Source organism: Carica papaya, chromosome 8 (assembly GCF_054855325.1).
Source record: "Carica papaya isolate Zhongbai chromosome 8, ASM5485532v1, whole genome shotgun sequence".
NCBI classification, from domain to species: Eukaryota; Viridiplantae; Streptophyta; class Magnoliopsida; order Brassicales; family Caricaceae; genus Carica; species Carica papaya.
The window spans coordinates 5,333,360-5,355,280 of NC_142316.1; the positions used below are offsets into that span (position 1 = coordinate 5,333,360).

General features: G+C 35.8%; 2 protein-coding genes across 2 annotated transcripts; both read right to left on the bottom strand.

Annotated features, from left to right (window-relative positions):
* Positions 1–7,416: 7,416 nt before the first annotated feature.
* Positions 7,417–15,496, bottom strand: LOC110809862 (calcium-transporting ATPase 4, endoplasmic reticulum-type-like). The gene is made up of 9 exons (XM_022035827.2): positions 15,251–15,496; positions 13,514–14,991; positions 13,236–13,293; positions 13,021–13,142; positions 12,112–12,393; positions 11,631–12,008; positions 10,164–10,273; positions 8,837–9,065; positions 7,417–8,708 (listed from the first exon to the last, which is right to left on the bottom strand). Exons 2-9 carry the CDS (start codon positions 14,924–14,926, stop codon positions 8,127–8,129), a joined length of 3,174 nt encoding a protein of 1,057 aa, XP_021891519.1. The 5' UTR covers positions 14,927–14,991; positions 15,251–15,496; the 3' UTR covers positions 7,417–8,126.
* A 4,798-nt stretch (positions 15,497–20,294) lies between these two features.
* LOC148240402 (uncharacterized) lies at positions 20,295–20,669 on the bottom strand. The gene has a single exon (XM_088209771.1). It carries the CDS (start codon positions 20,667–20,669, stop codon positions 20,295–20,297), a length of 375 nt encoding a protein of 124 aa, XP_088065897.1.
* Between the last annotated feature and the right edge of the window lie 1,252 nt (positions 20,670–21,921).

Sequence of the window (21,921 nt, forward strand, 5' to 3'; positions counted from 1 at the left end):
AGGCAACATGGTAGCCGATGCACTCAGCAGAAAAAGTACAAGTATATTAGTTCACCTAATGGTTTCAGAATAGAGGGTAATAGGGGCTGCACAACAAATACAACTTCAGGACTTGAAGAGAGTTACATGTTTGGCCCGCCTAACTGTTCAACCAGAGTTGATTCAGAGAATAAATGAAGCCCAATACGCTGATTCCACCCTAGCAGCCATTAGGAAAGATGTAGAACATGGAGTAAATTCAAAATTTCGAGTCTCTATCGATGGGTTGCTTAGATTTCAGGACAGGGTGTGTATTTTATGTGATAGTGAGCTAAAAATGGATATCATGACAGAGACTCATAACTTAAAGTTTGTCATGCATCCCAAAAGCCCTAAGATGTATTGAAGTATGCGACCCCGATTTTGGTGAAACGGGATGAAAAGAGATGTAGCCAACTTTGTTTTCAAGTGTTTAATGTGTCAGCAAGTCAAGGCAGAGTATCAATAGTCATGCGAGCTACTTCAACCATTACTAATTTCGGAGTGGAAGTGGGAACACATCACAATAGATTTTGTGACATGATTGCTTACAGCACGCTCGAGACATGATACCATCTGGATAATTATTGACTGGTTCACCAAGTCTTCCCACTTCTTGGCCATCAAGATGACTAACCCTTTAGATAAGCTAGCAAGAATATATATTCGAGAGATAGTTAAGTTACATGAAGTGTTAGTGACAATAGTATCTGACAGGGACCCCGGGTTCACTTCTCGGTTCTGGTCTAGTTTTTAGTAAGTCATGAAAATGAAACTGTCCCTTAGTACTACTGCATTCCACCATCAGACCGATGGACAATCAGAAAGGATGATCCACACACTGAAAGATATTCTCCGAGCTTCTGTTCTTAACTTCGGGGGCCGTTGGAATGATTATTTACTCTTAATAGAGTTCACTTATAATAACTGCTACCAAGCAAGTATCAACATGGCTTCGTACAAGGTGTTATATGGCCGCCCATGTAGATCATCGATCTGTTGGGAAGAGGTGGGTGATAGAAAATTATTCGATTCAGATCTTGTAGATGAGACTATAACTAAAATAATTAAGATCATGAAGAACATCCAGACGGCTTATAGCAGACAGAAGAATTATACGGACACCTGGAAGAGAGATTTAGAATTTGAGAAAGGTGATCGAGTGTTCCTTAATATTACTTCTTTTGAGAGAATCAGTAGGTTTGGCACAAGGAGAAAACTAAATCTCCGGTTTATTGGGCAATTTGAAATCTTAGACAGAATTGGTACCATCGCCTAAAGACTGACACTACCTCCAAAACTATTCAGGGTCCATAATTTTTTTCATGTGTTCATGTTACGCAAGTAGAACCTGGACCCCTCTCACATCTTGCCCCACGAGCTAATTCACTCCAAGAGGATCTGTCCTATGAAGAGGTACTAGTGGGTATTATGAACCAAAAGAGTAGAGTACTCCGCAACCGAAAAATTCACTTCGTTAAGGTTCTATGGCAGAATCACACACAGAGAGATGTCACATGAGAGATAGAATTAGACTTCAGAGACTAGTATCTCCAACTATTTAATTGAGTGAGAGAGAGACAAATTTGAGGGACCAAATTTCTTTTAAGAGGGAGAGAGTTATAATACTTGAAATTTGACCCGAGATTTATTTTAAAAATAAAAAATATATATATAAAAATATAATTTTTAAATTTTTAAATTTTTATTTAATGTAAAATTAGGAAAAATAATAGATTGAGGATGAAATTGAAAAATATTTTGAGAAAAAGAGGTGAAAATTTGTGTTCGGATGATATCTTTAAAAGAAAATTCAGAAATTAGGGGTTGAAATATAATTAAGAAAAATTGCACTACGTAGGACCACCCAATCAGTAGCACCGATGAACCAGAGCGCACCACGTGGTAAGGCACGCTGACTCGGTGCCACGCAGGAGGCCATGCTGGCAATCTGCATGCCCGTGATCGGACGACCCAGATGCGTTCTCGTGCGCGTGGACTGTCTGAATCCGTTCCCTCCTCAGATGTGATCAGACGGTCTCGATTAAACGCGATGAATAATACAGATTCGTTCACTCTTTAAACGTAATCGTGCAGTCGAGATCAAATCGCGATGAATGGTCTAGATTCATTTTCTCTTTAAACGCGATCGGATGGTCAAGATTAAACGCGATGAATGGTTCAGATTTAAGGGAGACGGGTATAAATATCTTGCATCACACCGAACCCAATCCCTAGCTGCCAGTCTCTCCCTGGAAAAAAAGAACCAGTCGCCGGAGAAGGGAGCCGACCGCCGCCCGCCACCGCGCCGGAGCCACCTTCGATTGCCAAAAAAGGTAAAAATTCTCTTATCTGCTTGAAATTTGATTTCGAACACCTTCATGGCCAAATCGAAGCAAAAGAAACAACGGATGAGCCGAAAATTACGAGCAAAGCCCTGCGGCGTCGCTGTGGGCAAAACCTAAAACCGCTTTTGATGAGCCCCTTCCAAATTCCCGTTTTATGCAATTTTTCCACCATTGTATTCATCATTCTGTTTTTTATAGTTTGACCGAAAAAAAAATACTCAGCCGTGAAGATGAGGCGGCAGAGCCGCTGCGCCAAAAAATCCCTCCGTTGGTAAGTTTTTATTTTTTTTTGACTTTTTTGAGCCAATCGATGCCCCCTAACATATTTTTTCGCATAGATGAGTATAAAACTGGCCGAAAACAGCCAGACTGAGGCAAAGTGCTGTCATGGGCGGCGGTGCCGCCATGTCAAAATGCTAAAATTTATTAGAAAAAATTTTTAATACCGATTTTAGGTTTTTTGGGATATTTTTAGGTATATGAAGTGTGTTTTAATCTCAGTAGGAAAATTTAGGATACCTAGGGACCACCAGTAGGTGTAGTAGAAAGTTTGATATTTCAGACATTGATTCGAGTAAGAATTGCTCACCTTATTCCCTGTTATAGAATTGAAAGAATTGAATTTTAATTATCAATAATATGGTATTTTGCGTAATTTAAAAAATTTCAAGAATTAATTACAGGTTACTAATGGAGGCAGAACCGGTTATTTATTATTGTTTGTCATATTTAACTTATTATTTTATTTTACAGCTTTAAATGCATAATAATATACTGTAATTGGTAAAATGACTCAGTTGTGTTTCCTTGATGCATGTAATATTTGTCTTGCATTAATTTACGGTTAAATTGTAAAACTGAAAATTAAATGTAAACGAAAAATTGATTTGTTAAGTGAATGAATGAATAAATGGTAGCCTTACTGTATATCTTGGGAGATGGTAGACGAACTGGGTATATAGAGAACCCTACCGTGAACATTGCCTCATACCAGACAAGGTATCGAGAATTGATATTTTTTTCGCTCATGCCGGACGAAGTACGAGGATGACCCGTTTCACCCTCATATCGAATGGGGTATTGAGGGATTGTATTCTTGGTGCTCATACCGAACAGGGTATGGAGACGACCGGTTAGTTGACAATGTTGAATAATGGTTCACGCATAGTGGGATATCCTTATGGGCCCCCAAGGATCCTATTAGACAAATAAAGAGGGAAAGTTATTATTCTTACTCACTTGAATATAAGATTAGAATGTTATTTGGATTATTGTCTCTATAGATCGATTTTGAAAATCTCACAAACAGTAAATATATGTAATAAATGATTTTCTTTATGATAAATAAATTTACTTAAATCAAGAGTTTCATTGGTTATTTTTATGATTTTTACTAATATTTAATTTCTGTATCGGTGAGTAGTGTGATATTATTACTGGGGTAATGTACATCACCCTTTCATTAACTGTTTCAGATCAAAATGAATAAAACTCACATCCCCATCAACAAAAGGATTGTGAATAGTTCACTACCCGGACTTCCTTTAAAAGCTAGTGAAGGTTGTCCTATAATGCTCAGCATATTGTATTTATTTTTTCTTTAATTTTGTTTGTTCTTTTAGAATGGTGGTTCTCGTATCCCTGTTGAGCATTCTAAATTATTGTGTAAGAAATAACCCTAAAATCTATTGTTTCGCTTCCGCATTTAATTCATGATTTTATTTCCTTTTAAGTTCCAGACCGTTACAAAAGTATATATTCATTTATAAATATATATATATATATGTATATATAACACATACACATACACATAACTCTTTGATTTTTTGGTTTAACTATAATCTCTCATTTTTCTCCCAAAATTGGTATGAAAATTTTATATATTATTTTATCATCGTAAAAATTAGAAAAAAAAAACAATAAATTAGAGTAGACTCTTTCTATAGTCTTTTATATTTATAATTGATTTTTTATTATAAAAGTTTAAATTCAAATTCTAAAAAATATAACAATTTAGAAATGAATTCTAAAATAATTTTTGCAGTGAAAAAAATTAGACAAACTGGGGAAAGAATAAAAATATGTTGCTGATGATTAAACATCAATGAGTTTTAAATTATGGATTTCACCTTGTGAAAAGGGAATGGAGCCAAGAACAGTTTTAAAGATAATGTTAGTAAATTATCACAAACACAAGGACGAGTTTAAATACGTATTTTGCTTCAGACAAATTCTGTAACTAGAGTAGAAATATCATGTTTAGCTGAAGTCGTAAAAATTAGCTACAGATTATGCTACTGATGTTTAAATTTGTTGTAAATATTGTAATAGATGAATAATTTAGAATTTTATTTTTTATACTTTATCTATTATGTGTTTATTAACTACTCGCATGATTATAAAAAGATCATTCTCCTAAGCAAAAATTGACTAATTAGCACTATTATTAGTAAGTGGCCAACATTTAGACTAGATTGGTAGAATCCTTAGTTCTATAACCTTCATTAAGTTGTGCTTATATTTTGAACTCATCAATAGGATAATTGGTTATGTTTCATGGCAAGGGATAGTCATGTAACTCTAGTGGTTCTCAACTATTATTTGGGTGGTATTGTTTTTGCATTGTAAGTTGCAAGCTAGATTTTTTATCACTAAAGCTTTGAGTTCTACGGTGTTATAGTTACTGAAGAGAAGTTGTAAAAATTTATGCCTATAAATTGTGACCCTATTAGAGAGAGGAAGTTGAGTATTCTAAATACAATCATACTATCAACTCGTCTTTTGTTCTTAATAATAATCTTGTGACACTACACTTACATACATTGTGCATATTAATGTTGATAACCTATTAGTATAGTAAAGCAATTAACATGTCCGTATAAGAAAAATGTGCTTATATTCCTCTAAGATCCATGTAATTTATAGGTGTACCTCCCGCAAGCAATGCAAGAAGTCTTCTAATGCATTAACTTAGAAATTTTCATGAGAAATACCATTTTTTTTACATGTTTTTGCATCCAGAGAAATCATTGAGGTACCTTTGTATTTGTAGTAAATATATAACTTTGTAGTAGGATGATTTAGTTGGCATTGCATTTTACATAAAATGATCGCTATTTTTATAAAATGTTCCTTTATGTATGTTTTTTAGATTTTGAGAGTTATTTAATTTTTTGTTATTCAATTTTGGTGTCTCTGCTAAGATCTATGAAAACTTGGGGAGAATGATGATTGAAATGAAATGAATATAGAAGAAGCAATGTTAAAAAAGCTTTACACGTTTTTGAAAATTAAACATGAGATATGATATAACATGGAAACATACATCTATTATATATTGTTGACGTTTTGTATCGCAAGTATTATCTTTCTCACTTGAAATCACAAGAGATCGTTGTCAATAACTTAAAAGAGCACCTTAGGTATCCAAGGGTAAGACCATGATGTCAAACCACATTAACGTTGAGGAACCCAAAGAAACTTTAGAAACATCAGACAAGATGCTAAAGACCAAAATGTGAGCCATGAGGAAACAAATTGATGAACTTATGACTAATATAATGGGAAGGAATAACTTTTAAAGGACTAGCCAAAAGAAACAAGCTAACATTGAGAATTCATGTTTCTAACAAAAGATAACTCAATGCAGAACATTTATATCTTGTAGGAGAAAGAACTCACTCTAGACGGTAATGATAAATTACCACCTAGATTTTGTTTACCAACATTGTAAATTTGATAAAATAGATGATTTAACATACAACTATTAAGACAATACTTGAGTATTATGAGTAAAATTTTCCTCTTTTTCCTAGAAAGAATTGTCATTTCATAATACTACAAGGAAGAAGAATTAGTAAAAACTAATTGAAAAATATAATTATAGATTTTATGAAATAATACGTCTATAACATTGAATTATATGTTATACTTAAATATTTGACAATAATATCATCGAATTCTTAATTAAGTAGCAACAAAAAGCTACTAAAGAAAATAAATTGATCTACAATAAAGATGTAGTTCAAATGGTATTCGTGTATCTTATCAAGAAGCACAACATGGTCCTACTAGCCAAGACATTGGAAGACCTTTATGGCTTTTAAGTCCACATGAGTTGCTCAAACTCTCCATTGTTAGAAGAGCTCAAGTGATTTATTTATTTTCTTTTTCCTTGAAATCAATATACTTGAAATTCCAATAATTTTTTTTTTTTATATATATTTGATGGATGTATAACTAAAAATAGATCATTTGATTTATAGTTATACATTTGATGAGGCACTTTTTAATAATGAGAATTCAATGCATTTCGTTACCCTTTTATTTTATCTTCGTTTAGGTCCCCGTTTGTTCTACTTGAATACATTCTACTAACTAAATTCTTCCTTCTTATAACCAATGCTGCTAACTAAATGCTTCTTTTACTTTTGGTTATTTTGGCACAATTACATGATTAATTGAGTCAAGATTCATAGTAAAAAAAAAAAATGCAAATATGTGGTTTGAAATTTTGAGTTCAATTACATCTTTGCATGACACATTTCGTACACATTTAACAAAAGAAAAATAACAAATAAACAAAGACAGACCCGTAAGAGATGTAGTTTTTAGTTGGGAGAGTTTGGATGCCTAACAATTTTTCATGAGAATTATTTCCACATTTCTGTTGGGTCAAAATATATCATCTTTTCTATAATAATTTTAGCTACGTAGATGATGTATTTAAGTCCAACTAATTTAATTTTTTCATTTGGTCTCAGCTTTAGAGCATTATACTATCAATAGGAAAATATATATATCTATATACTATTCAAATTTAACTCTTCATTTATTTTCTCCTCTCTAAACAATTTAGTGCTACAAACATTTAAATTAGTAATTTAATTCGGTCATTACCTCCATGGAAACATTTCTTGCACAATCAAAAATACTGACATGAACCAAGGTGTTAGAAACGTCTGGAAATTTATCAACTTGATTGGCTTCGGACATGATCTAATAGTTTAGTTAAACCCAAGAAGCAAGCTGTACCGTGAAGCATGGAAGATTCGGTTTAAGCTAAACCATATGGCTAAATCTGGTAATAGGTGATGACATCAAATTATTTAAGCTCATCCTTCTCAAGAGTGCAGCTCCTGATTAAAGCAACCCATGCAAATACAAAGAAAAACCATTTGTATAACATATGTGTTTAGAGCTATTATGATCTGATGTTTAGGAAGGTTACTTTAGCAGGCATTTCAATATATGATGTTTAGTGTGACCGCAATCAGTGATTTGTCGAGCTGCTAAAACAGGCATTCCCAATGTAACAGCTAGGAGCTCCATGTTGAGTTGCTACAAGATCTAAAACTGGCAACAAAGGAAGCAGAAGTCAATCGCACGAATGAATAAAATTAGCTGTCAGCAAATTGAATTCTTGAAGAACCTATCTTTGGTAAGTCTTTTCCCTCGGCAAGTCAACCAAGTAGCAAGTTGAACACAGTTGAACTGCAAAATTTGTTGAATTCCTCTAACAGTAAAAGAATGAGTTTTGTTTCATAAAACTTAGTGGGTGTGGGGAGGGAAAACACTGCCAGTTCCTGGCACCCCAGAATATCCGTTTGCAATAAATGGGCTGAGGATTATAGGTCTGTCGACTAACAAAACTGATAAAAATTTGCCCGTGTAAGATTACCATTTCACTTGGCACCAGGACAAAACAACTCCTGCATGAACGTATTAGAATCTTGCATGAACTTATGATGAATTGTGGCCTCAATCTGACTTGCGTTTTGAAGATATCCTTCTGGCAGATCTTTGAGCTCCATTAGCACATCTTCCCCCAAATTTTAGCACCTCATCAATTAATATAACTGGCAATGCAACAGCTAAAACCAGCAGCCACTCGTTGAAGCTTAGAGGTACAATCCCAAATACTTGAGCCAAGAATGGGACATATAGGATAAGGAAGTGTAGGCCAAATGAGACAGACATGGCTACAAGGAGCCAAGGATTGACCCATGGAGGCATTGTTAAGAGACTTCCATTCTCAGAAAGGGCATTGAGGGAGTTGAACATTTCAATAGCAACCAACACAGAAAGGGAGAGTGTCATTGCTTTTATTTTGCCAGCCTGGAAATAATCACAGGGATTACTGAAAGAGAAGACCTGATTCCCAGCTGTGAAGGGTGAAACAGAAAAATTCTCCCATGTTGAACATTGTCCCCAGTTGGAAAGCTGAGAATAGGTGACAAGGGTGTGCCCATCCCCACTCAGGTCAATTCCCAAGAAGGAAGCATGTGTATACCAGATGATAAATATGCCAACGGTAGCTATCCCCACATACAAACCTATTACCTGCAGAGTATTGCAATAGATAAAGTGACAGTTTCACTTCCAAATAAATCTTAACAACTCTGCTAAGAGATTTTCCAAAATGAAGTTGATTCTGTTTTTAGATGTCTAGAAGTTTGCAAATGAATTACCAGATAGCGGAATAAAATCCACGCAGTGATAAGTGAATCATCACTTCTACGAGGCTGCTTCTTCATTACATCTTTGTCTGGAGGATTGAATCCTAATGCTGTTGCAGGTGGTCCATCAGTAACAAGATTGACCCACAGAAGCTGGACAGGAATCAGGCCTTCAGGGATACCTAAAGCCGCCGTCAAAAAAATTGAGGCAACCTCACCAATATTTGAAGAGATCATGTACCTGAAAAGCAGTTCAAATCATAAATGAAAATTAACACATGTCCTGGTATATCTTAAGATATAACTGGTAACGAGAAGACAAGAACAAATTAAAAAATACAGAAAGGTTTCATGATCAATACAAATCTACAATACCCGAGGTTTAAACTTGAAACAATACAATTCAGGAGAGTGACATTTCATGGTTGTTACTGGAAATTTGTCAGGGAATACAGTTTAATTTATGAAACAATGACAAATGACCTATTAATAAACATAATTAATACAAAGCATTGGTTACGCCACAATTTCTCCAAATATGCAGTTTAGAATGTAATTTATTTGTACAGTAACACCATCATGCCCTAATATTCAGTGGACGAAAATGAAGTAGAACTTTATGCACCAGAGTTACATGAGCTAGAAAAATAACCCAGAAAGAGTTAAGATAAGTATCAGGAACTTAGAAAATTATTTTCTCAATGGAAGTTAATTATACAAAAGAAAGATTCACACACCCATCAAGCAACATGAAGATATAAGAGGAACAAACTACTCTAACACAGGTACTTTCTTCTAAATCGGACTTTCTCCAGAATAATCATTAGTCAGTTATTCACCCCAAAAAAAATTTGAAATGCCTGCTAAGCCATTTTATCAATTTTTCCAAAGTCCAGGAACCACTTAACTTGTATTTGGTTAAAACCTGTTTCATTTCCATTAATTTCATGAATTTAATTAGTTAATATGTATGAGTCATAACTTACGTATCTAATACATAATGAAATCCCTTTATTCATAACTTCAACCAAAATATGTACTTGTACCCCTAATGATTATGGTAAGAATAAAAAACAATCAACTTGAACTGGACATGGAATAATATTTTTATTCCAATTTCTATTCAATTTGTTTGTATTCCCTGAACCATTGAGAGTGCAGGAAATAAGTCTCCATACAGATGTACGCATTAAAACCTAAAACATCAGCTTTCATAGCAGTTCAAAGCACACATATAATAATGATAATAAATTTGGAAATTGCTGAGGGTTTGGAAAATATACAGTAAAAAAATTGAACCATCTGGCACCAAACAGATTTGTAGAATGAACAAGCAAACCTGATAAAAGCCTTCATATTATTGTAGATAGATCTACCCTCCCCAACAGCAGCCACTATTGTACTGAAGTTATCATCTGCCAACACCATGTCTGATGCTTCTTTTGCAACCTGCAAAGAGAGAAAATTAAAAGTTGAGTATTTAGATTTAAGCTGATGAGGAACCACCAACAAAAAAGCAACTAAATAATTTACACTAACACAACAGAACAGCAAGGTAAATGGGGATGTCATTAACGACAATAATTATGGGGAATATATTCTGATAAATCTGGTTATTGCATTGTATAGGCCTGTAACCAGTTCCAGAGTTCCAAAGCCACCATCACTCCTCTAACCTATGCAACCCACAGCTAATCGTCTGTACTCCAATTAAAAATAATCTGACCATGCTGTTAAACTTCAACATAAGATAATCTGGTTATTGCTTACGTAGTGTGGTATGCATTTGATAAAGAAAACAACATAAGATAGAAACAAACAGGACTAATTAAATTAGTATGATGTTTGGAGGTTGCAAAAGAAACAAACAGGACTACATAGCACTGGATGGTACAAATTTGATTTTACGTTTTTTGGTCAATGAACATGAGAAGATAGACTATATACTTAAATACCCTTACAATATTTAAAGTTCAATTATTCTGTCTTTAAGAGTATTAAATCAAATCTTACATTCTTTTAAGTTATAAAAATGAATTAAATTTAATCAATTAGTAAATAAATTTAGAAGGAAATTAATAAATTAAATAAAAAATAATTGTTTCTTGAGTTATTAATCATTCTATAATAAGTAAGCTAAACATAAGTTTTTTTTTTTGAAATAACACAAGTTAAGTTTAATTCATTAATAAGTTTAATAAGCTAATTAATCCACTCAATCAAATCATTAAATGAAATTAAAAAAGAATTTAAGATAAAAATTCATCATCCCCCTCTCCTCTCTACCTTCCACCATCATCCCAATCAATAGAGTTGCATCAGGAAGGCCAAATCATGCCTTAATGAACATGGGATGGCCAAGGGCAGGAGTGCTTTAAGCCTACCCTAAGAGAGAATGCGACAGTTCCGCATGAGTGGATTGAGGCACGGAGGAATAGGATTGGCTTTCTGCACGAAGCCGGTTAGAAGAATTCTAACATGGGGGCCCCTTCCTCAGTCCTAGTTAGTTTTTGGGGCTGGAATTTCAAATAAATAAATAAATTTGTTCTCCAATTTAGTATAGAACAGTGTTTCTCAGTAACAAAGTTGTTCAAAACAAAAGTTTTTATGCTGTTCAGTTCTGTATTTTTTCTCAGAAAAAGAGTTGAACAATATCCTGGAGTGCAGTGCTATAATTTTTGCAATACCAACACTACCTTAATTTTCTTAGCATTTCCATTGTTTTATATTTATTTGTCTACAACAAAGAGATGAAATATGCCTTCAAAAGAAATCATGAGATAACAGCTGATGAAAGATGAAATACCTCTGTGCCGGATATGCCCATTGCAATCCCAATATCAGCCAGTTTCAAGGCAGGTGCATCATTTACTCCATCACCAGTCATGGCAACAACCTCTCCATCTTCTTTCAGCAACCTCACTATCTCTTGTTTGTGTCTTGGCTCAGCCCTAGAAAACAAAAGCCCACCACTTTGTCTCAAGTGTGCTTTCTGATTATGCAGCTCCATGAACTCTTTTCCCGTTAAACTCCTTGAACTGATGTCTTCACTAATTCCAAATACACCAATCTCACAACAGATAGCTTCAGCCGTATTCTTGTGATCTCCTGTTATCACCATCACACGGATGCCAGCTGCTCTGCAATCCTCAATTGCCTGGTAAACCTCTTTCCGAGGAGGATCCTGAGAAAATTAAAAAGGTACAACCAAGTGTCATTGGAGAAACAACAAAGGATTTGAACAGGAAACAAAAGGCATGGATCCCAGTTTTTCTTTTTCGACTTACCCTCAGTCCAACCAAACCAACAAAAGTTAGTCCACTTTCAATTGATGAATAGTTGGATGGTTTAAGAAGAAGCTCATGAGCAGGGTGATCTTCACTACCATCGTAGGTTTCAAATTCAGGCAGCTCATCTTTGTATGCAAAACCCAAACATCTTAATGCACCGGAAGACATATCATTAAGTGCTTCTAGGATAAGCCCCCTCGAATGTTGATCGAGGGGGACAACAGAACCATCAAGCAACTGCATCTTTGTGCTTCTCTCCAATAAATTTTCTACAGCACCCTGTCAAATTAGCAATTGATATTATAACTCCGGTGCAGCTTTCACAATTACATGCTAATGTCACAAAAGATCCCCTATATGCAGACACCCTGCATTATTAGTGATTATCACACAAGAAACTGATTAAAAAATCTCGGAATGAATATGAAGTTAGGGAATACTTGACTGTCTACAGTCACAGACTGCTGCTACACAGTCCAGAATCAAACTCTAGAAAGACTACCTGTTCTTATTTCTCAGAATAAGCATGGCCCTTATAGCCTGCAACTTAATATGTACAATAATACCACATCACAGCTACGAGACAGGAGTAACAAGAATCCTCTACAACCTAATTTTGATATAATAAAATCCTACCATGCATGCGGGATTAAGAGATTCTGAACACTTCTCTTCTAAAACAAACGTAAATCTTCTCAAGAAGATGCTGAACACTTCAAAATTATCTGTTTCGCATTTGATATGCATAATGGGGAATGTTATGGACTTGAAAATAACTGGTTCTTTCCATGACAAAGAATATCCATCAATCAATGGAACTCATACGCAATAAAAATTCAGAGAAGGAAGATTGTAATAGAAATTTCACAATAATTTTCCAATAGTCAGGACAAGAACAAAACCCACCTTCACTAAGAGTGATTTCTTGCCTGCACGGGAGTCGACGATAACACCCATGGACTTTCTATCACGATCAAACTCTAGAGTAGCAACCCGACGTGCATATTCATTCCACCACTGACAACAGCCTTTTGATATAGAAAATAAAGCAAGTCAAATTCAAAGGGAAACATTAAGAATGAAAAGAGAAAAAAAAAAGGGTCCAACAAGTCTCAACTTACGTAGAAGATCATTGCAGCCGGTTGCCCCTTCCGGAAGGCCCATTTTCTCAACTAGAACCTGAATGACAAGAAAGAAAAAATAATAAATTTCAGCTTCACTAATTTGACATCTTAACTGGCTAGTTTCAATAAGAGTAGACGTTCTCATTTTACTGAATGCATTTACTAAAGACCTCTGTCATGTCCCCTGCAGGAGTCATCGGGAACCTTCACTAATAAAAAGAGAACAAATACCTCAATAAAATACACGAATATGAGAAACGCTAAGTGTGTACTACCTTTAGAGCTGCTTCAGTAGGCATTCCATGGGCTACAAACTTATGCTCTGACTGAGAAATACCAGCATCATTGCAAACGCCAGCTATCTTCGCAATCATTTGAAGATTAGCATCCAAGCGACCTGTAGGCCAGTCATGTATTTGCCCATCGCGGGGATCATATGTGGTTCCATCAACCTTAAAACTCCTGAATCTATCAGCCGTGCGACCCATGGCTACAAGTTTCGCCACAGCCATCTGATTGGTAGTCAGAGTTCCGGTCTTATCAGAACAAATCACCGTCGTACAACCTAGGGTTTCAACACTGGGGAGCTTACGCACAAGGGCGTTTTTTTGAGCCATCTTACGGGTGCCAAGAGCTAAGCACGTCGTGATTACTGCCGGCAAACCTTCAGGAATTGCGGCCACAGCCAATGCCACGGCAATCTCGAAATAGTACGTGCATTTCTCAAAAGAAAACTTAAAGTTTCTCGGCCATCCATTAATATACTCCCAAGTAAGGAAGTATTTAACGTTAATCAGCCACACAAACACGCATATGACTCCAATTATCATAGTTAGCACCTCCCCAAACTCATTCAGCTTCTTTTTCAATGGTGTATCCTCCTCGCTCTGTGACGCCACGTGAATCTGCGCATGAACCTTACCAATTTCAGTATCCATGCCAGTGTGCGTGACCAAACATAAGCAATTCCCATTCACAACAGTCGTCCCTGCAAAAACCATGCATCTCTTCCCTTGAAGATCAGCATCACTGGAGACTGCCTTGTTGGTCTTATTCACGGCCTCACTCTCTCCAGTGAGCGATCCCTGCTCCACCCTCAGCGTCGAGCTAATCAGCTCCACTACTCGCATATCCGCAGGCACCTTATCGCCTACTTTAAGCTCCACGATATCACCCGGCACAAGCTCTTTCGCAGACAAGTCAGGGATCTTACGCCCTTCACGAATCACCGCCGCGTGCTCCGATTGAATCTCTTTTAACGCTTCTAGAGCCTTCTCGGCGTTATTCTCTTGCCAAACCCCGACGATCGCGTTAACAATCAGAATCAAGAATATGACGAGAGGCTCAACAAACGCAGTTATTCCCATTTCACCGCCTTCGTCACCATCATACCAAGCAAGCACAAAGGAAATAACCGCCGCAACGAGTAAGATCCGAACTAGAGTGTCATTAAATTGTTCGATGACTAAACTCCAAATCGATGGGCCTTCGTGTTTCTCCAACTCATTGAAACCATAGATCTTACGCCTCTCTTCGACTTCGGCTGTCGACAGGCCCAATCTCCGGTTCACTCGGTAGTATTTCTCGCACTCCTGAACATCTTTACCCCAAGCAGGGAAAGCCTCTGGATCAGTCTGTCTTCGGCTAATGATTTCTTGCTTACCGTAGTCTTGGCCACCTTTCCCCATTTGCGAAATCGAAGTTGAAATTTTCTCGCAGGACTTCCCCGGGAAAAAATCCAACCGCCAAATCACTGAAAATCGAATATGTGAAATTTAAAAAAAAAAACATGCAGACAAAATATGAAACTGTATTAAAATGAAACGAAACAAAACGAAAATATCACTGGAACAAGTATAAGATTTTGGAGATTACCGAGTTTGAAAGCACCGAAAATCGAATATGTGAAATTTTTTTTAAAAAAAAAAAGATGCAGAAAAAATAAGAAAAATGAAATGAAACAAAACGAAAATCACTGAGAACAAGAAAGTCTTTAAGATTTTGGAGATTACCGAGTTTGATTCAGTTATCACGAAAGGTTCGCCGGTGTTTGTTTCTCGAGAAAACAAAAGTGAAATGGAAAACAAGCGTAAAAAGAGAGAGCTCATTCAATTCAATGGCGATCTTCTTTCTCACGCTCGCATCGAGGGGCGCACTACTCCCACCACTATCTCTATCCCTATGTGTATGTCTCTGTCTCTCCCCTCTTCTTCCTGTTGCTTTTTTGCTGGTAGAAATCAAATTATAGCGACGATAATTAGGCTGAGTTGATTTTAAATTTAAAAGAAAAATCAGGAGGAAATTTCTCGGTACCATCCTCGGTGAATTTTTTATAACGGCGGAGCTGGTGAGGTGAGGTGACGTGGTTTGATGTGACAGCTAATAACCGATATAAGTCTTATGTTGTTGATTTGGCGTCTTTTTATTGGGTTAGTGTTTTAATTAATTTATAATAAAGTTAAACCAAGATTAGTCTTAATTTAATTACAATATTAAAAATATTCTTTTAATTTTAGATATTTACACTCCTTAATTTTATGTAAAACTCAATTCCAGATATATGTTTGATAATCAACCCTTCGTGTTATATGGAGTAAAAGAAGTAGTCTTAACCTAGTACAATTCTTGTCCAAGTAAATAATTGTTAAAAATAAATTAATATATATTGATTGCTATATATAGATATATTATATGCATAACAAAGTTGGACTAAAAAACCCTAAAAAGTTAAAAATGTGTCCTCTTCTCTTCTCAAGTTATTGAACCTTCTATTTACTCCGACTCTTACTTTCTTATTAGTTTCTCATTTTTTATTTATGGTATCTCTCGTCCTTTAAGTTTAATCTTCTTCCTCCTTCTTCTATCTTGTTATGTCTAAATTAATGTACTAACACGATAATACCAACAAACAACATGGTACTCACTTTTTATTAGCTTTATTACTCAACGTCTTTCTCATTTTTTACGAGTTAAAGGAGAGCCACTAAGATAAAATTAGATTTAGTTTGACTTGACGTAGAAAAAATAGAGAACAAGAACTTATATTAAAAGACAATAACTGAATTTACTACGATACAATACTAGCAAAGGAAAATGAAAAGGAGAAAAAAAAAATGATGTTTACAAGACATTTTTGACACTTTAGGAAAATACATGTCATCTAATAGATCAAGGATTGAGATATGACTAATTTTCTATCTTATGTATGATTAAGGAATTTCTTAAACTACTTTTTTGAGAGATACTAATTTAAATTTATATATGGCGTTATCAAATGTTATTAGTTTGGTTTTTTCCCTTGATAATTAAATTACTAAATTAGAGACTTGTGTAGATCGTACTTGTTAACCTTGATTGTGTGGTAACTTAAGAAGGGAAATGAATTGAATTTTTGGGTATTTTTGTTTTTGCAAGTTTCTTTTTTCAATATTTATTTTGAAAGCCTTGTGTTAAAAACTTCTACAAAACATTCATTTTATTAACTTATTAAAGGTTATTAGTACCCAAATACTATGATAAATACTTTTTCATACATTATTTCACATTCTACGAAGTACCAATTAATGGATGAAGCAATAGCTTGTTCTCTTTCTATAGGATTTAAAGACCATCAAGCAACCTGATATATATTATTCGTATCCATCTTCAACTTAACCTACTATATCATTAAAACATGCATGTACATTTAGATGTATGACGATGAACAAGGTAATCATGCAACTAAGTCCAAAGTCAAACCAACACAATTGCAACAATCAAATATACCTTGCACAACAACTAAAGTAAATGGGTAAGAAAAGACTAAATACACACAGTATTTATAGAGGTTCAACAACTCATGCCTACATCCTCTCATCGAGCAATCATTTTCACTAATAGCTTTATCAAAGTGCTTATTTTATACCTTGCTCTCGACTAAACTGTTGTAGCTTGTTTTATCTTCGAATCACAAAAATTGGTCTTGTTTTCCTTGGCTTTCAAACAACTATGTACAACTTGTTTTGTCTCTAGATCACAAGTAACTAGTCTTTTTTTTCTGTCCCACAAGTAACTGTATATACTTGTTTGGTCTTGACACAAGCATAGGTTAATTTTAATTTTTTGTCGGCTCACAAGCAACCATATACACTTGTTTGTTTTTGGCACAAACATAAAAGGATTAAAAATGGTTGCATAAGACAAAGTTATCTAACTAGACTTTATATAATATTAAGTCCTGATAACATTCTCATTACAATATGAATATCTTCAGCACAATGTACTTATACTCTTTAGCTAGAGTAAATATATTAAAGCAAGAAGCTCTTTGATCATCATTTTACTCATCGACGTCACATGCACAATCTTTTTTAAAAATCAAGTGAAGAATAATTAAAAACTTATTTTTATAAAGTAATACCAATGATTCTTTTATAAAAAAGAACATAATATCAAAATAATAAACTTGAGAAAAATCCATTTTCTGTCAAAGAAAAAAATTTTCTGTTGAATTTCTTTATGAAATCATCTTTGAAGAGTTTAAGTGTATTCCATAGTAAAAAAAAACTTTAAAATGTTATCTTAAGACTTTTTCTTTAAAAATAAATAATTTGTCATGTAGGTTAAAAGAGGAGGAGAGAAAATTTTCAAATGATAGTCAATTTGTTGCTTTTTTATTCTTTTTCACTCACTCTTTTTTTAATTAGTTGAAAGATATTTATAGATTAGATAAGAAAACTAGTCGTTAGATAAAAACAATTTGAAAATTGCAATGTTTGTCTTTTTCTGACGATAAAAAATATATTTATTTACAATTAGATATTAAGGAAAAAAAGAAAATATATGACCTACGAAAGCCATCCATCATGTTGGAGACTGTTATAGGTTTTAACCGACTTTGAATCAAACTAGTATGGATTAGGCTGAGCTCTTTAATCTACTTCACAAATGTGAGGCGAGTTCAATTTTATATTTTAAAATCTGTCCAAATCCAACCAGGTACTTTGTATGTATTTTATAAAATATTATATATTAAAATTTATAAAAAATTTGAAAATATATTAGAGAACCTGAAAATTCTTAAAATCTAAAACACACATTCTACTGACAAGCACCCACTTTTTCCCTTCATCTTTAAGTTTCTTCATCTTCATATATGTGACACTCCTAAACGGTTTCTATTATAAGATTATACACTATTCATTCTTTCACTCCAAATATAATATTTATAATTTTTTAATCAAATCACACATATTCATTAGTTAAATAAAGAAATCAATTCTCGTACAATGAATAATTCTATAATAAAAAAAAAACTATTCAACTATCATTATACACATAGAAGTTCTAACACTATTCCAATACTGTAAGTGTATTACTATGTCTCATCATGATTGAGAATATCTTGCTACTTTTAAGCCCGGTGCTCTGTTGCTAAGCTCTCCATTTTGATTCCCGCCTCAAAGTATCTGGAATAAGAGTAATGAGTATATATAACCCAATAAGATGAAATTTTAAAAATAAACTAATGAATGACAATTAAATGGCCTCCCTCCTTATTATCATTTCTCTTATTTCTATCATTATGTTTTCCTTTCTTGATAACTATTAAACAATGACACTACTCCCTTCGAATCCTACCTAACCCCTTACCGTTAGCCCCTCGTTCTTCCAACCACATAACGGACCCGCACTCTACCCGTTTTGTTTTAACCACAACAACTTGCCAACTCGACACCATTCTAGTAGTCCATATGCCACACCCATACATCCTCTCCATCAACCTCATCCCTATCATACCTCTCACCACGCACCGCCCGACCAAGACCACACACGCACACTTTCGCTGCATCTCGGGACCCCTCCCCGATAATAAACACAATCCTCATATCGGCCGTTACATGACTCCATGCACTACCGCACCACAACGTCAAATACACACCGTTATTCCTGCGGCTACGACCACTGAATGGCCCCATCGAACTCCACTAATATCGGCCATATGGCCTCCCACATACTTGACCAGGGGGATGCTCCATCGACCACGGAATGGCAATACATATAACATGTCACTACGCATCTTATCGACGCATCCATATTTGCAAGCATCGGCCAAAGGCCTCACACACACACAACGTGCCACTGATTTCCACACTAGTATACCAGAATCCCCCAACATCGGCGAAGAGGCCTCCCACACCTAAATACCTATACATACACACCACAAAGTACCCAACCTACCCACTGCATCATGTAAGCCCCACTCCACCTACAGTTTCACACATACAACTCACGAACCACCATCCCTGCATAACAGAAGGATTCATTCTCGGCAAGTAGCCCTACACGGACACAATTACACCTACACTAGCCACCGATCACCGCTATCTATACTTACACCTATACAACAATGCATCCCACTCTCACAGTGACCTCACCCTCAGTTACACACAACTCATCATCCACAAGCTCCTTTCTTGTCCTCATGACATCTCTCGTTCACTCCTCTCCCTCACACAATTAACTACCCACACGTACACTCTTCTCTATCACTTAGTCCCTCTTTTCCTTCAAACCTCGACCCCTCTTTCACTTCCTCAGTTAACACCGCACCTCTACTTCCATCTCCTTGACAAGGAGCCTCTCCATGAATCTGTACACACAATCTCACCAGTTTGCCCTAAATTAGTTTAGAAATTTCAAATTTCTCTTACCTCTTTCCTTCATCCTTCTCTATCTCCCAAAGCTACCGTGACCTCACCTCATTCTCAAACTTCTGAACAGTTCTCCTTCTGCACTCACCTTCAATTTCTGCCTCTCTCGCAATCATCTCTCTCTCTCACTCACTCCTACCCTTTCTGTTTTTCCCTTTCTTTTCTTTCTTCTCTTTTTCCCCTCTCTCTGCTCGATGCCCCCTTTTTATACCTATCACAATCTCACATCACAAGCGTTGATTCCACCCATTCCATCCTAACAGTCCATCTCACTCTCTCTCATCGATCTAGGCTATTACAATTCTCTCCCTTTAAAAGAAATTTGTTCCCCCAAATTTCGTTAGACTACATTACCTGGAAAAAGTTATGGATAGTTGGTTCTCATCTGGTCCTCCCATTCCCAAGTTGCCTCCTCTTCCGAGTGATGTTGACATAGTACTTTCACCATTGATATTGTCCCACTTCTCAATTTCCTCTCTTGTTGTTCAATGATACACAATAGTTTTTTTTCATACGTCAAGTCTTTCTTCAAGGGTAACAACTCATGGTGTATAATATGTATCAGATCAGCTTGATACTTACGTAACATTGAAACATGAAACACATCATGCATCCCCACATACCTCAGAGGGAGGGCTATCCAGTAAGTCACTGAACCCACCATTTCCAAAATCTCAAAAGGCCCGATAAAATGGGGAATCAGTTTCCCATTCTTTCCGAATCTCAACAAACCCTTCATGCGTGACACCCTTAAAAATATATGACCACCCACTTCAAACACTAGATCCCTCCTTCTATTATCTGCATACCCTTTCTGCCTACTTTGAACAACTTATACGTTCTTTCTTATTACTGATATCTTAGCAGTCGTCTCCTCCACTAGCTCTGGATCCAGTAACTATTTTTTTCCTACCTCATTTCAATAAATCGGCGACCTACAGAGCCTACCATAAAGAGCTTCATAAGGAGGGGGGGGGGGGGGTCATCCCAAGACTAGTATGATAACTATTATTGTAAGTAAACTCTATCAATGGTAGCATCTCTTCCCAATTCTTTCCCATATCCAGAACACATGCTCGTAACATCTCTTCTAACACTTGTATAGTTCTTTTGGACTGTCCATCAGTCTAGAGATGAAAAGTCGTACTAAAGTTCAACTTCGTACCCAATGTTGCCTGTAAACTTCTCCAAAACCTCGAAGTAAACCTGGGGTCATGAGACAATAAAGACAAGGATTCCATGAAGTCTAACTAGTTCCCTCACATACAAACAAGCAAGATGACCACCGAGTCTGAAATCTTCATAGCTAAAAAATGTGAGGATTTGGTAAGTCTATCCACAATCACCCAAATACTATCCTGACTCCGGCGGTTCCTTGGTAGACTAGTCACAAAGTCTGTAGAGATGTTCTCCCACTTCCACTCTAGTATGGGTAACGGTTGCCATAACCCTCTGGGCTTCTGATGTTCTGCCTTTACATGTTGACAAATCAAACACTGACAAATCAAACACTTTGACACATAATCAACAATATCACATCTCATCCTCTGCCACCAATAATGAATTTGCATATCCCTATACATTTTAGTACTCTTAGGGTGCATGACAAATCTTGTGTTGTGGGTTTCCTTGAGAATTTCTGTCCTTAATTCCCTGACACTGGGAACACACATCCTACCCCTATATCTGAGTACTTCATCCCCAAATAGGTTAAAATCAGTTGAATTCCCTTGCTCCACCCCTTCCTTGATCAACTATAACTCTACATTGGCCATTTGACACTCCTTAATTTTTTTGAACCAAGGTCGGCTGGGCTCTCAAACTGGCTACATACTTACCCTGTTGAGGTCCCTGAATCTCCACCCTCTGCATGGTCCCCCCGTAATTCCCACTCTATCACCATCAAATGGGTCAACGTTTCAGTATTCTTACAACTGAGAGCATCGGCTACTACATTCCTTTTTCCTGGTTAATAACGTATTCGATAGTCA

Bases quoted from the DNA above. Each gene is read 5' to 3' on its own strand.
- LOC110809862 (XM_022035827.2), bottom strand. From the start codon at position 14,926: ATGGGGAAAGGTGGCCAAGACTACGGTAAGCAAGAAATCATTAGCCGA. The intron at 12,394-13,020 runs GTGGGTTTTGTT...CTAATTTGACAG, and splicing joins AGAAATCACTCTTAGTGAAG to GGTGCTGTAGAAAATTTATT. The intron at 10,274-11,630 runs GTATTTCATCTT...CTCTCTTTGCAG, and splicing joins TGGGCATATCCGGCACAGAG to GTTGCAAAAGAAGCATCAGA.
- LOC148240402 (XM_088209771.1), bottom strand. From the start codon at position 20,669: ATGAAGGGTTTGTTGAGATTCGGAAAGAATGGGAAACTGATTCCCCAT.